Genomic DNA, 13,489 nt, shown 5'->3' with positions numbered 1-13,489 from the left:
TCACTTCTACCAGACAGGCTCAGTCTGATTTTCTCCAGCTTGAGAAAATAAAGCACCTCTTTGATCCAGATGGTATAGGTGGGTGAGACTGTGGATTTCCATTTCAACAGAATTAACCTCCTGGCCAGCAGGGTTGTAAATGCAATTAAATCTTTTTTAGCAGGAGAAAGAACAGATTGTGAAGGCCACACACCAAACAGAGCGGTCAGAACTCAGAATGAATTTTAAGGCCCTTAAAAATAGCACTAAAATATCAAAATGCATCAGATATAAAATTCTGCAAGTAAAAATCATACACAGAGCATATATTACACCGTGCACATTAAAGAAAATAGACCATAACTTATCTAAATTGTGCTGGCATGGTTGTGGAGCAGAGGGTACGCTGATGCACTTGTTATGGTACTGTCCTCTTGTTAAACAGTTCTGGTCAGATGTTACTAAAAACTTATCATGTCTTCTTAAAATAGATGTTAAACCTTGTCCCATGTCCCGTATTCTGGGTGTGAAAACTCCTGCTGTGCAACCAAAAATTGTATATATCATGAAAACGCTGGCCTTTCTGTCAGCCAAACGTATAATTTTGATGAACTGGAAACAACATAAACCAAACTGTTTCAGCATGGAGAACTGGCATAAGGACTTTACAGACTTGCTATCGATGGAACAAGCTGCTCTGTTTCTCCAAGATGATGTAATTCCTGATGAACTTGATGGTCTCTGGGGCTTTATTAGATCTTGTCTTGAGAAAGCTTAAACAGATTCTGAATTTTTAAATTTTTCGTTGAAATGTTTTGTACCATCCCCCTACCCCTTTATTATTTCTGGTTTTGTCTGGTCTTGTTTTTGCTCTTCTGTCTTTGTCTATGTTGTTTTGTTTTGTACGATTGTGGTTCATGTCTTTGTTGTTATAATCATAAAATGTTAATAAAAAAAGAAAGAATGAAATTAAAGGCCAATTTTATAATAACTAACAGAAAACAAAAACATGACCTGACATGAGTCACTGAGGGGCCACAACAACACGAAGGCTGGATCGCTTCTTCTTTTAATTTAGTCTTGTTAATTTACTTTTAGTGAAACAAGCTGTTTGTAATATTTCAAATGAAGACTAGATTAAAACAAGAAGCAATGCAGCCCTCTTGTGTCAGCCTGATGTTTCCTGCCATCACCTGCACCACGTTACGAGCACTGACAGCTGTGCACGGAGCATGTGCTTCTGAATCAGTCACTGAGGGCTGGGGACAGTTTGGCCACATTATTTATTGTAACTGTCTTGAATCAGAGACAGTGGAGGAGCAGAGGTGGGAAATACCTGGTGTTTGTTGGCAAGTCGTCGTGGTGACTTTGCGTCTCTCACTCTGCATGTTGGTGCCTTGATTCGATCGTGCAGAGTTTGAAAGACACTTTGCACAAACTGCACAGAGCCTCATGTGCACTGCCGTGTTCTGGTCTCAGCTGTGCTGCAAGATTTTGGTGACATTGTTGATTGTTGTTGAATCTGCAGTTCACTGTGTCGTCCAGGGTGCAGTGACAGCGTGTTGGGAACTCTGAGCATCGTAGCTGGTTCCACTCTCCTGATCTACTGTGGTCATGTGAGGGGCATTTTGTACATTTCTTTTTTTTTAAAGTTACTAATTAATTTAAGATTTTACAATGCGAAATATTGTCGAAACAGATCCTGTACTCCAGAACTGCTGCTTCAAACCCCCCACGTGTGGTTCACAAGAGACCTCCTCCCCCTGCGATCACTGCCAACAATGTCTTCTCACACACAAACTGTCTCCTTCACCCACCCTCAAAGATACAGTGTCAAGGGGATCATTTCATGTGCTGCTGCTAACGTCATACACATGCTTCACCATGCTCATACTGGTACTGTAGGACCACTGCACCTTTAAAAACTCACATTGCCGAACACCGCAGTACTGTCCACACTGAATGAAGCATGTAGTCCTGTGGCTGTGCACTTCTCTCAGGTGAAACACAACATTTCCACTCTGTAATTCTACATTCTGTCATGTTGCTCACGTTCACAATGCCACTATAAGTATAGGCAAACAGTATCTACACGGCTCAAAAAACCAAGGGAACACTTAATGGTCACTGTCTGACAGGAAGTCAGTCAAACTTCAGGGAGATCAGTCTGAGTGATTGTGAATCAGTTTCAGCTGCTTTGGGTCAAATCACAGAGACAAACAGGAAATGGTTTTACATGTGGTGTCCACAGACAGTTGCTCTCTCCTTATCCTTCCTGACTCATTCTTCTCTAGTTTGGTCTTCTGCTAGTGTCCTTGGCACTACTGGTAGCATGAGACCGTACCTGCAGCCCAATCAGGTTGATACCAGACACCAGGAGACCGGCCGTTACACCAGGAGAGCTGGACAGGGCCGTAGAAGGGCATCAACCCAGCAGCAGGACCGCTATCTGCTCCTTTGTGTGAGGAGGAACAGGAGGAGCACTGCCAGAGCCCTACAACATGACCTCCAGCAGGCTGCTGGTGTACCAATAGATAGTATTTTTATGACGGCTGTTCAGCCTGAGTCCTTGTGGTAATACTAACTATTGGGAGTACATGATCTGTATATTTGTGTATGTGTGTTAAGCAGGTGTCTCAATGTGTGACACAAATGCAGGACGATACGAGTGAGAATCAACAGCGACGACTGGTTTATGTTCTGATTTCTGCTCGTCTCTCAGTGTTGGCTGCACACACAGTGTCAGAGCTCCTTCAGTGACGTTACTCTCTGCTGTGTTGAATCAGAGTATAAAGCTGATTAAATGTAACGAGAGCGAGCTGCAGATGGATCAGGCTCACTGACATTAACTTTGCTTACAGTGTCAGAATCTCCTCTTTCTCCAAAAGATCTGTTTGCCCCAGCAAATTCACCGTCACACTCCACTGACTCCAAATGGAGGGCTATTCAGTGCACGTGTGGAGGGGGGGTGTGTTGGTGTGTGTGGGCTGATGAATAGCAGAAAATGTCACTGGATGCTTCACTCTGTTTTGTTTTTGTAACATTGGCCGTGAGCCTGCCGGGGACACGGGGGAGCATCCAGCAGGTCCAGAAGCTTGGGGACGTTTCCTGTACTTTGGAGCAGTTTCCAGCAGAGACAAATGCAGCAGGTCAGGCATGTATATGTGGTTCTGAGTGAGGCGGCCGGGGCTGAGACAGACGCTGGGCAAAGGGACACATGTAGGGAGAGACACAGCACAGGCTTTGGCAGGAGGACTCTTATCTGAACCCACTTCTCTTTCTTTAATCTCAGTTATCTTTGACACCAGTGAAGATTTACAGCAGTTTGAAATGTCGCTCATCCTGACCGTGCTGGACAAGCTGGCGTACTTTCTGTCTCTGATAGCGTTTTGTGTCAGTGTGTCCTACAGCTGGCTGAAATGAAACTAGATCCTTCTTTCTGTCCACGAGCTCTGATAATGACCGCATGCTTTTTCAGTGGATATTTAACAAATGATCCTGAGGTGTGGGGTGTGAGTTACGATGCTTTTTCTCCTGACTTCACTGAGTGAGTTTCTTTGCTTTACTCTAACACATCTGTGACTCTGTGTGTCTGGCTCAGCGTCGACTAACACGAGATGTGACCTCGCAGCTCTTCTGACAGGTTTGATATCTGTGAAATCAAGCTGAGTAATTTTTGTCCTTCAGGTGTAACTGAAGACAGTGAGCTCTTTGCCAAAGACCACGATGCTGCAGCGGTGCATCCTGAGGCCGTACCATGTGCTCGCACTGGTGCTGTGTGTGTCAGCCAGAGAGGACTTTGACTGGACCAAGAACGACAGAACGTCTTTTTACTACGGCACCTTCCCCACTGGTACGACTCATGATCAAACACCACATATTCACTCACCAAAGACACTACAGGACGCTGGTTTGGTTTTAGTTTCTGGGGGACGGACACATAATGACACAGAGAGTTTAGAGTCGTCCACCAGAAAATTTTAAGCATTAAACACTTAATTTTCTGCATTCTGGTGCATTTTTCTGCATCAATTTCATTTCCTCTGCTGCTTTTATGTTTTTATTGGGGGGTACAAATGCACATGTTCGAAGGATTGAGGGGGACGTGCTCCCTGTACCCCCCCCAAAATCCACACCTGTGCAAACACTATAATCAGGGTTCTTACAGCTTGACACAAGGAGGATTTAAAACTTTTTTATTGCCACTCAGAGTGAAATTTAAGACAAAAAAGGCATGAACTGACATCATTTAGCTACTAAAGGTGAAGGAGAATTTTGCCAAAATATCCACTGTAACATAAAACATGAATTTTGTTGCCCTTAATGCAGGAGGCATTCAGTAATTTATTATTAAAAGTTGTCTGTTATTTGAGGTTTTAAAATGCAACATCAGGAAAAAAAAGATTCACAAAATCCTGCTCCCCATGTCTCAGCATGTTTAAGATTTTTTAAAGATTGATTTAAGCCGCATTTTAAAACCAATTAAGGTCTTATTGTTAGATAAATGAGTTCACTGCCTTTCAGGACGTTGTCAGGATCTGCAGGAGCCGTGTGTCATAATCAAAGCATCAACATGTATGTTTTCTCCTCTGCAGGGTTCTCATGGGGCGCCGGCAGCTCTGCCTATCAGACTGAAGGAGCCTGGAACGCAGACGGCAAAGGGATGAGCATCTGGGACGCTTTCACCCACAAAAAGGGCAAAATATTCTTGAACGACACGGGAGACGCCTCGTGTGAGGGCTACTACAAATTCAAGGTGACGTGCAGAAGAAAGTTTAGTCCAGCTCCAGAAAAGGAGAAAGCACTCATGCGTGTAGACCTCAACTAGGGTTGACAAAAAACATTTTTTAGTTTAGTCGTTGTTATTATTTGTTAATTTTAGTTAAGTTTGATTCAGTTTCAGTTTGTTTCTAATTCTGCAACCACACCTATAGGATTTGGAGTTAAGTCTCTATGAGTGTAGGTGTCTGTTGTAGTGACCAAATTAATTTTTAACCTCTTATTTCTACTTAAGTAGCTTAAAACTGTCTTATTCCACACTGTCTGTCAGTATCTTACATATTCTGTAAAATCCATATTTTTTTCATGGCTACAGGACTCCATTAAATGAAAATATTCTGCTCATTATTCCCTGTGTTTGATATCTTTGGAAACTTTAAGATGCCCACTGGAGTTTTAAGAAGAGTTTTTTGCATTTTGGGAAACTGAATTGTTTGCTTTGCTGCAGAGTTAGAAGAGGAAGACTGATAGACCTCTCAAAGTTCTCATTTAACTCTCGCCAAGAAAACCAATAAGAATATTTCTCCAAATGTAAAACTTAAAATAAAGCAGTGTGTGTGTGTGTGTGTGTGTGTGTGTGTGTGTGTGTGTGTGTGTGTGTGTGTGTGTGAGAACAGTGTCTGGCAGCAGAGCGTGATTTTGAAAATGTTTCCTGCTGTTTGTTTTCCAGGATGACATCAACTTGATGAAGGACATGAAGCTGAATCATTATCGTTTCTCCATCTCCTGGCCGAGGATTTTACCAAGCGGACTGAAAAGTAACTACAGAACATGCCTGACCTCGTGTTATATCTAATTTTCATTTTTTCATTGTGGTGGGCATTATTGTACATTTCTGCACACCACATTAGATTTTGTACTTTATTATGGAGAAGATATGTTGAAATGTGATGGTGGTTTGGTTTGGGCACAAAATTGTCTTAGTTCTAGTTAAAAACATCTGATTCACAACCTCAGCAGAAAAAGCAGCAGTCTCTGTGAAAAGCAACTGCTCTCTATACTACTGTCCCTGGTGGGAAAACAACCACGTTTGATGGCTAAAAAGACGCTAGTAAGACAGTTGATATGTTTCCATGGAAACAGTGAAGTGGAGCTCCAGTCCCAGCTGGACGAGGACATCTAACTGGCCTACTGTCCTTGTCCCAGTATACAAGCACGGGAGGGGAATCCATTTATTGAGCCAAGTATGTGCGACTCCTCTACGATAGGTGGAGATATGCCCCCTTTCAGCTTGTTAGTATTGGACCTTTTTCCTGTTGACCTATTACGTCACAGACCAAACAATGGACAAACAAGTTAGCTACGGTTAGCTAGCAGCTAACTGCTACCATGGTGGACAACTTTACAGCTCTGTACATTTGGTCCGTCCAAAAAGTCACGGCTCTGGATGTAGATTTCTCCATGTTGTTACCGGCTTCTTCTTCTCTTACACATTTAATGCTATTGGACTTCCGGGTCAAAGCCCGGGGCGGAAACTGTGGAGCATGCTCAGAGCGCCTCGGCCAGTTTGGGTCTGATTGACTGTATACATGGAGGAGTCACATGATCTGGGTGTGTTAGTGAATGCTGATATGAATTTATTGATTAACTCTTTCAGGTGAACACATCAATGAGAAAGGAATCAAATATTACGACGACCTGATTAACATGCTGCTGGACAATAAGATCACACCTATAGTGACTCTGTACCACTGGGATTTACCACAGGTGAGCACTAAACCTTCAGTGTTCACAGACTGGAGGAAGCTACAGGGCCGACACTAACATGGCTTCACTCTGCAGTTCTTACAGGAGAAATATGGCGGCTGGCAGAACGGCACCATGGTCAACCACTTCAACGACTTTGCCAACTTGTGCTTTGAGAGGTTTGGAAACAAAGTGAAGTACTGGATCACCTTCAACAACCCCTGGGTACGTCAGGGTACAGAGGGACGGTGCATTCACTGTCTTGTGAACATGGTGTAATGTTTGAGTTGGATGTCAGAGTGTCGTCTTGTGTTTTCAGTCCATCGCTGTGGAGGGATATCAAACAGGGGAACATGCACCTGGACTGAAGCTGAAGGGAACAGGAGCTTATAAAGCTGCTCACCACATCATCAAGGTGAGAGTCAACAGGTGATGGTTTGTGTCCAGTTTGGTGTGGTATGCGCTGCACCAAGACTGGGTTACAAACCCAGAAATTCCCACACTGTAAACCCAGATCCATCTATGACAAAATTCAGTTCAGTTCACTTGACACAAAAACTTAATGTTAAATCAACAGTTTTTGAGTTTTGAGTTAATTTGACTAAAATTTATAAAGCTTATTTCTCCTAATTAGTTTAAGGCCAATAAACAACACTGTCATCGTGCTCTTAACATATTGTGGCGTGTCTGGGCTGAATGGGCGGAGTTTTCACCCATTATACTGTCACTCTTCACATTTTTGTATTTGTGTGTGATTTGCAGTCATTTTTCTAATAATATCAAACAGACTAAAGTGTCTTTCTGTCTTTGAAACAGGCACACGCTAAAGTTTGGCACACGTATGACATGCAGTGGCGAAGCAAACAGAAAGGTAACAAGATAAACTGACGACACGATTTGTTGAACAGATATTTAATTTTGATATTTGATTTGACTCAAAGATAAATTTCCACCTCGCTGGAGAGTAAAGGTGCTGTGTGTGTGTGTGTGTGTGTGTGTGTGTGTGTGTGTGTGTGTGTCCACAGGCCTGGTTGGGATCTCGCTAACAGCAGACTGGGGGGAACCAGTGGACATCACCAACCAGAGAGACATTGAAGCAGCGGAGAGATACATCCAGTTCTACCTGGGATGGTTTGCTACTCCCATCTTCCACGGAGACTACCCCCAGGTCATGAAAGATTACATCGGTACGTCACGGTCACATGTAACCACGTCTATTAGAAACTGTGTCGGTGCATCACTAAACTGTTTTTATAATTGTGTTGATGCTTGGTGTTTAATTCATTTACAAAAACGTAATTTGCAGGAGACAGAGCTGTCAAATGAAAACTGTGAGACTGTCCTCATTAGGAAATGTCAGCATCTGTTATCTGGTCAAAAAACTTCTTGTAATATAATTTGCTCCTTCATGTGCTAGTTTGCTTATTAAATGTTTTGACCTTTGACCTTCAGGCAGGAAGAGCGGCCAGCAGGGCCTCGGAGCGTCACGGCTGCCCGTCTTCTCGCCTCAGGAGAAGAGTTACATCAAGGGAACCTGTGACTTCATGGGCCTCGGCCATTTCACCACTCGCTACGTCACCCTGAAGAATTACCCGTCGAGCGTCGGAGACAGCTACTTCGCAGACCGTGACCTCGCTGAGCTGGTCGACCCACAGTGGCCTGATCCAGGATCTGAGTGGCTCTACTCTGTTCCCTGGGGCTTCAGACGCCTGTTGAACTTTGTCAAGGTACGCAACACAAATCTGAATAAAACCCAGACGTCCAGCTGTGTAAGATCCAGGGGTGGAATCTCCACACACCTCATGATATGATTCAATGATTTGATGATAAAACGATGAGCGATGCATCAAAATTTTGAATTTCTATACATGCCTTATTTTCTCACTGTGTGACTACTGCTTTTCAAACACAGGACACTGTATTTGTGTTGATCCATGATTAAATCAACAGATGAATTTACTTGCAGACAGTGTGACTTTTGTACAGGTCCCTTTTCCCTTCAACTTTACAGCCGAAATGTTTCCATACCGAACTTTAAACCAGTCAGACTGTATCCATCTGTGGCTGCTCACTGTAACCCACTGATCATACCAGTGTGTGCATGCTGTAATATTTTACTGGAAACACTTTGCATTCCACATCCTGTTAACAGTTAACTGCATGAATTCATTTGAAAGCATGTTACAGTCTCCTGCCTGTATGTGAATATCAGAATGAGGGGGAGGTGGTGTGCTTTGCTGCGCCTCCAGCAGAAGAGAGCAGCTTATCTGCTGCACATAAACTCCGCCTTGGTTTAAAGGTGCGGACACATCAAACCGACATCAAAGAACTAGCGCCGACAAAAGCCAACTGTTGCGTCGTCTACGTCGCCTCACGTCGCCCTGTGTCAGTTGCATTTGAACACACTACACGGACTACATCCGACGGCCAAGCGGCACGTACGTTCTGCGCCTGCGTGAGAGAAAGCGGAGTGAGAGAGTGGTACATCCTGTCAGCCGAGGGGTTTCCTATCTGTGCAGCCGAGCACCGCAGCACCTCCACGGACTATTACATCCAGACGGTCCCGGTGTTTCCTCCGCAGGCTCCACTTCACTCAGCTGCCCGATAAACCCGCTGCTTCTTCCCACTTTAACCTGAATAACAAACCAGGGCTCGGTGCTCCGGTTGGATCCAAACGGAGAGCCGGGGCTAGCTCAGAGACTAGCGGAGGCTAACTGGCTGTGCTTCCCTCCGGTCATGCTGCGGCTAACGCTCCGCTAGCCGCTCCCAGCTAGCTCCGGTTTGTTATTCAGGTTAAAGTGTGAAGAAGCAGCGGGTCTGTGGGGCAGCTGAGTGAAGTGGAGCCTGAGGAGGAAGCACCGGTTAGCCCCGGTTTCACTACAGGCAGATTCACTCGCTACAGGGGCGAGGAAATAAAACCTGAACAGCCAATCAGAGTGATCTCTCTCACCGACATGCTCCGCCACCGATTCAACATGCTCAATTGGCCGAAAAGCCGACGAAGCCGAGGTGCAGACGGTGCGGGACACACCACAAAAACTAGGGCTGATTGTTGCTTCGCTCCATTAATGTTCGCCTCTTGGTGATGGCTTCGAAAGTTTTTATAATATACTACACGTTCGTCTAATTATTTGGGCATTAAATTAAAACATGCTTGTAAATGCTACGTTTTGTAAAGACAAATTAACATTAGCTTGTCCGTGCTGTAGACTGTGTGGATGCTGCACTGCCCTCGTGGTTGAGTTTCACCTCTTTCGTTCTGTCGACATCACGTTATTAATAAACATTTACAGAACTGATTATTGACCTTTGTGAACTGGTACAGAGTCATCCATACTCGTATCCCAGTGCACCTGAGAATCAGTTATTTACCCCCCTAATAAGATCTGTCAAATACAGAATGAAATTTTACTAAGAGTAAACCTACTACATCACACACAAATCCCGATAAAGAGAGATGCATGCTGGGCTCTCACATCCACCAAAACTCTGCTGATACAAAGTTTGAAAGTACTGAAAATTTAACTGAATGAACTATTAAATATTGTTGGAAACAAACTTTTTATTACTATTTTATTACAAGTTAGATGAGGAGATGGAAACCACTCTGACTATGGAGCTGGAGCCAGAGGGTGATTAGCTTATCTTAGCTTAGCTTAGCATAAAGACTGGGAGCAGGTGGAAACAGCGCCTGGCTCTGTGCACAGTTAAAAAATACACCTACCAACACCTTTAAAGCTCAGTAATTGAGCTATATCTTGATGTTTAATTATATAAATTACAAACACAAGTAAAAGTGACAGTTGGTGGTTTTAAATGGAGCCTAGATTCTTGCGCCTGATGGCAAACAGGACTGGATGTGAAAATGAGGCGTACAGTATGATAATGTTGGATATATATCGTTAAACCAAAAAAACATATTGTCTGTTTCCACTTTAATGCACAGACATGGGGATCCATGCTCTCATTTAACTGTCGGCAAGAAAACAAACCTGTTGAAAATATGTCACATAAATACGACTAACACCCTGTGACACAACAATAGAAAGATTTGTGTTAGGAGACATGAAATATACTGTATCAACAATAGGACACAATGATATGAAGCAGTAACAGTATGTCTTCCCTCCTGAATGTAATCCAATGTCTCTCTGACAGACTCAGTACGGAAACCCGATGATATACGTGACAGAAAACGGCGTGTCAGAGAAAATGCTCTGCACCGACCTCTGTGACGACTGGAGGATGCAGTACTTCAAAGACTACATCAACGAAATGCTCAAAGGTGAAACAACAACTGCACTCGACACAAAGATCAGAAACAGAAACATTTTCCTGTCTGCTTCATGTTTTATTCGACTAACAGAGCTGACACGTCGCTGATCTTTCTCTCTACCAGCGATAAAGGATGGAGTGAACGTGAAGGGTTACACAGCCTGGTCTCTCCTCGACAACTTTGAGTGGGACGAAGGATACTCAGAGAGATTTGGACTCTACTACGTGGACTTCAGGAACAAGAACAAACCACGCTACCCGAAGGCGTCTGTCCAGTTCTACAAACGCATCATCAGCTCGAATGGCTTCCCCAATCAGAGAGAGGTAAAGTGTCGCACCTCACTGAGCGTCATGAAGCCTCTCTGAACAAGGTGTTTAACCAGCTGTGGGATCTTCACAGGTGGAGAGTTGGAAGAGGAAAGCTGTGGAGACGTGCTCCTCCAGTAACCAGCTCCTGGCTGCAGGTCAGTACCATGATGATGAGGAGGCTGTGATGAAGCTGGGCGGGGCCAAACAAAGGAAAATTCTGTGTCCAGCTTGTTTCTGCGCTCTAACAGGGTTCTTCTTTGTTTCGCCCCTCCAGCTAGAAGAAAGTCCCAGGGAGATCAGGAACATGCAGGGATGCAAAGGGCTTGGCCAGTGCATGATGAAGTTTAGGTACTACAGTTGTTTCTGAGTGAGATCAACATGATTTTGTTTTCTGCAGTGCTACTTTAAACTCCTGCTCTACTTCCACTGCACGGTTTCCTCCAACACATTTCACTGAGAGCTGCAGGAATTAATCACTTTGTAGATTACACTCAAAGTGATCACGATGGGCCTCAGGCAGACAACTTTAATATGAACAAAGTTTCTCTTATTTTTGTTCATATCCATGATTTGTTGTCATTTCATTAGGACCCACTGATTTCCCAAATTCACCAGAGTTTTCTTATCTTTGCTGTTTTCCTAAATTTCGTGAGTGGTCAAGATCTCGCTCACCAAGATGAGAGAAAACATCTCGTTTGCAGTCCACAGATTGTTTTATAAGTTTTACATTTAAGGAACATTTTAAAAAGACATGAATATCATACGTATAATCAAATGTAGTGTTTGTTTTAGATTAATCATAATTATGATAATTTAATTTCAGGGCCAAAGAATTACTTCTATACTTGGTCCACTGATCCAAATTACTATAATATCAGTTACTGTGCGTCCCTCTGATGACCAGTACTGGAATGTAACTAAGTACATTTACTCAAATACTGTACTTAACAAATTTGAGGTATGCTGCCTCTGCTCCTCGACACTTCAGAGGAACACACTGTACTTTTTACTCTGCTACAACTATTAATCAAGTTTAGTTACTTTACAAATTAAGTTTTTAAACCACATGAAAATATAAAAGTGCAGCTGAAATTATTAGTCGATTGATTTGAAAATTAATTTCGATAATCGTTTGTCATTGTTAATGCAATTACATTCCATGGTTCCAGCCTCTGAAATTTGAGGACTTGCTGCTTTTTCTTTTAATTGATTCAATTTTTTGAGAACTTTTACATTTAATTCTTAAATACATTTAACATACTTTAACTTGAGTAATATTTTCTTTTTCTATATACTTTATTTGTTTTTAAGCCTTACAAAGAAAATTTTCAGTCAGAGTTAAGGGGAAAATAACTTAAAAAAATATATAAAAGATATAAACAACCAATACGTCCCGTACATCCAGTACAACAGGTTCTAGTAGATCATACACTGTACATACATTTATACATTTAATACAGTGACTTATCTATGTTATCAATAATTATCTAAACTTGCACGTATATACACGGACACTTATACACCCACAGACAAACTTGCATGTTCCCATATGTACGCATCTTATTCATGTACACACCTGTGCACATATCTCTATGTACATGCATACATATATATGTACATACATGTGTTTGTGTTCTTATCTACACTTACTTGTATGGATATACATACATGTATGCACCAGTGCACCTATGTACTTATGTATCTGTACATATACATCAACATGCAGTGAGTAATATTCATAATTCAGGACTTTTCCTAAGATTTCAATTTGGGTTTCACTCCTGCAGAACTTCATCTTCTCACAGCCTTTATTCAGTGACATCTCTCCAGATCTTGGTCTTGTGTGAGAGTCTTTGCACACGACACAGCACCTGCCCTGATACAGTGTTTAGGGGGCCTTACCTGAGCCAACAGGTGACTCATGATCAACTGGGATCAATCATTCAGCACACCTGGGTCAGAGCAGAGTTGGGTGGTTAAGAACATTTGGAGCTGACTTCTCTTGTTTCTTTTTCTGAACAGAGAATTAAGAGAAAACATTGAAGTGAGTGTTGCTGCGTGAGGCTCAGTGTTTAACAAAGAACTGCCCACAAATAAATTAAATTGTTCAAATTATCTCCACTGTGACTGATGGCAACATTAAAATGCCACTTTCTAAAATAATGCCAAGTTTTAAATGGTTTAAAAACTAATAGTTTCATCATCAAGAGGGATTAATTCCTCTTGGGGACATTTTGTTTTTTCACACTGTTGTTATTTCCAGTGGAGTGATGGGGCTCCACACAGTCAGGTGCTCTGCGCTTTTAGTTTAGTGCCCTGCTTAATGGCTCTAAGGCACCTCAGTAGTTCCCAGGAAGTAAACTGGTTCCTCTTCAGCTACCAGTCCAAACTCAAACCAGCTCCCTACACACTGAGCTACTGACACCCAAAATTTTAAAGCCCACTTGCACTGCAGAAGCAG

At 42.7% G+C, this 13,489-nt stretch overlaps 1 protein-coding gene across 5 annotated transcripts in view; it reads left to right on the top strand.

Moving 5' to 3' along the window:
- Window positions 1-1,921: 1,921 nt before the first annotated feature.
- The window catches only part of lctla (lactase-like a), an 11,982-nt gene continuing 414 nt past the window's right edge, over window positions 1,922-13,489 (top strand). Inside the window, exons 1-14 of one of the 5 annotated variants that reach the window (XM_049563860.1) lie at window positions 3,137-3,526; window positions 3,667-3,832; window positions 4,575-4,735; window positions 5,429-5,516; window positions 6,356-6,465; window positions 6,541-6,669; window positions 6,764-6,859; window positions 7,261-7,315; window positions 7,470-7,631; window positions 7,897-8,171; window positions 10,603-10,729; window positions 10,844-11,043; window positions 11,120-11,183; window positions 11,303-11,376. In XM_049563860.1, coding sequence (XP_049419817.1) covers window positions 3,706-3,832; window positions 4,575-4,735; window positions 5,429-5,516; window positions 6,356-6,465; window positions 6,541-6,669; window positions 6,764-6,859; window positions 7,261-7,315; window positions 7,470-7,631; window positions 7,897-8,171; window positions 10,603-10,729; window positions 10,844-11,043; window positions 11,120-11,183; window positions 11,303-11,376 — 1,668 coding nt within the window. In that variant the 5' untranslated portion in view covers window positions 3,137-3,526; window positions 3,667-3,705. The other 4 variants (XM_049563851.1, XM_049563835.1, XM_049563844.1 and 1 more) reach the window with 4 other exon arrangements.

Source organism: Epinephelus fuscoguttatus, linkage group LG2 (genome assembly GCF_011397635.1).
Source record: "Epinephelus fuscoguttatus linkage group LG2, E.fuscoguttatus.final_Chr_v1".
NCBI classification, from domain to species: Eukaryota; Metazoa; Chordata; class Actinopteri; order Perciformes; family Serranidae; genus Epinephelus; species Epinephelus fuscoguttatus.
Note: the sequence above shows the minus strand (reverse complement) of the source record. Positions and strands in the feature narration are given on the sequence as shown.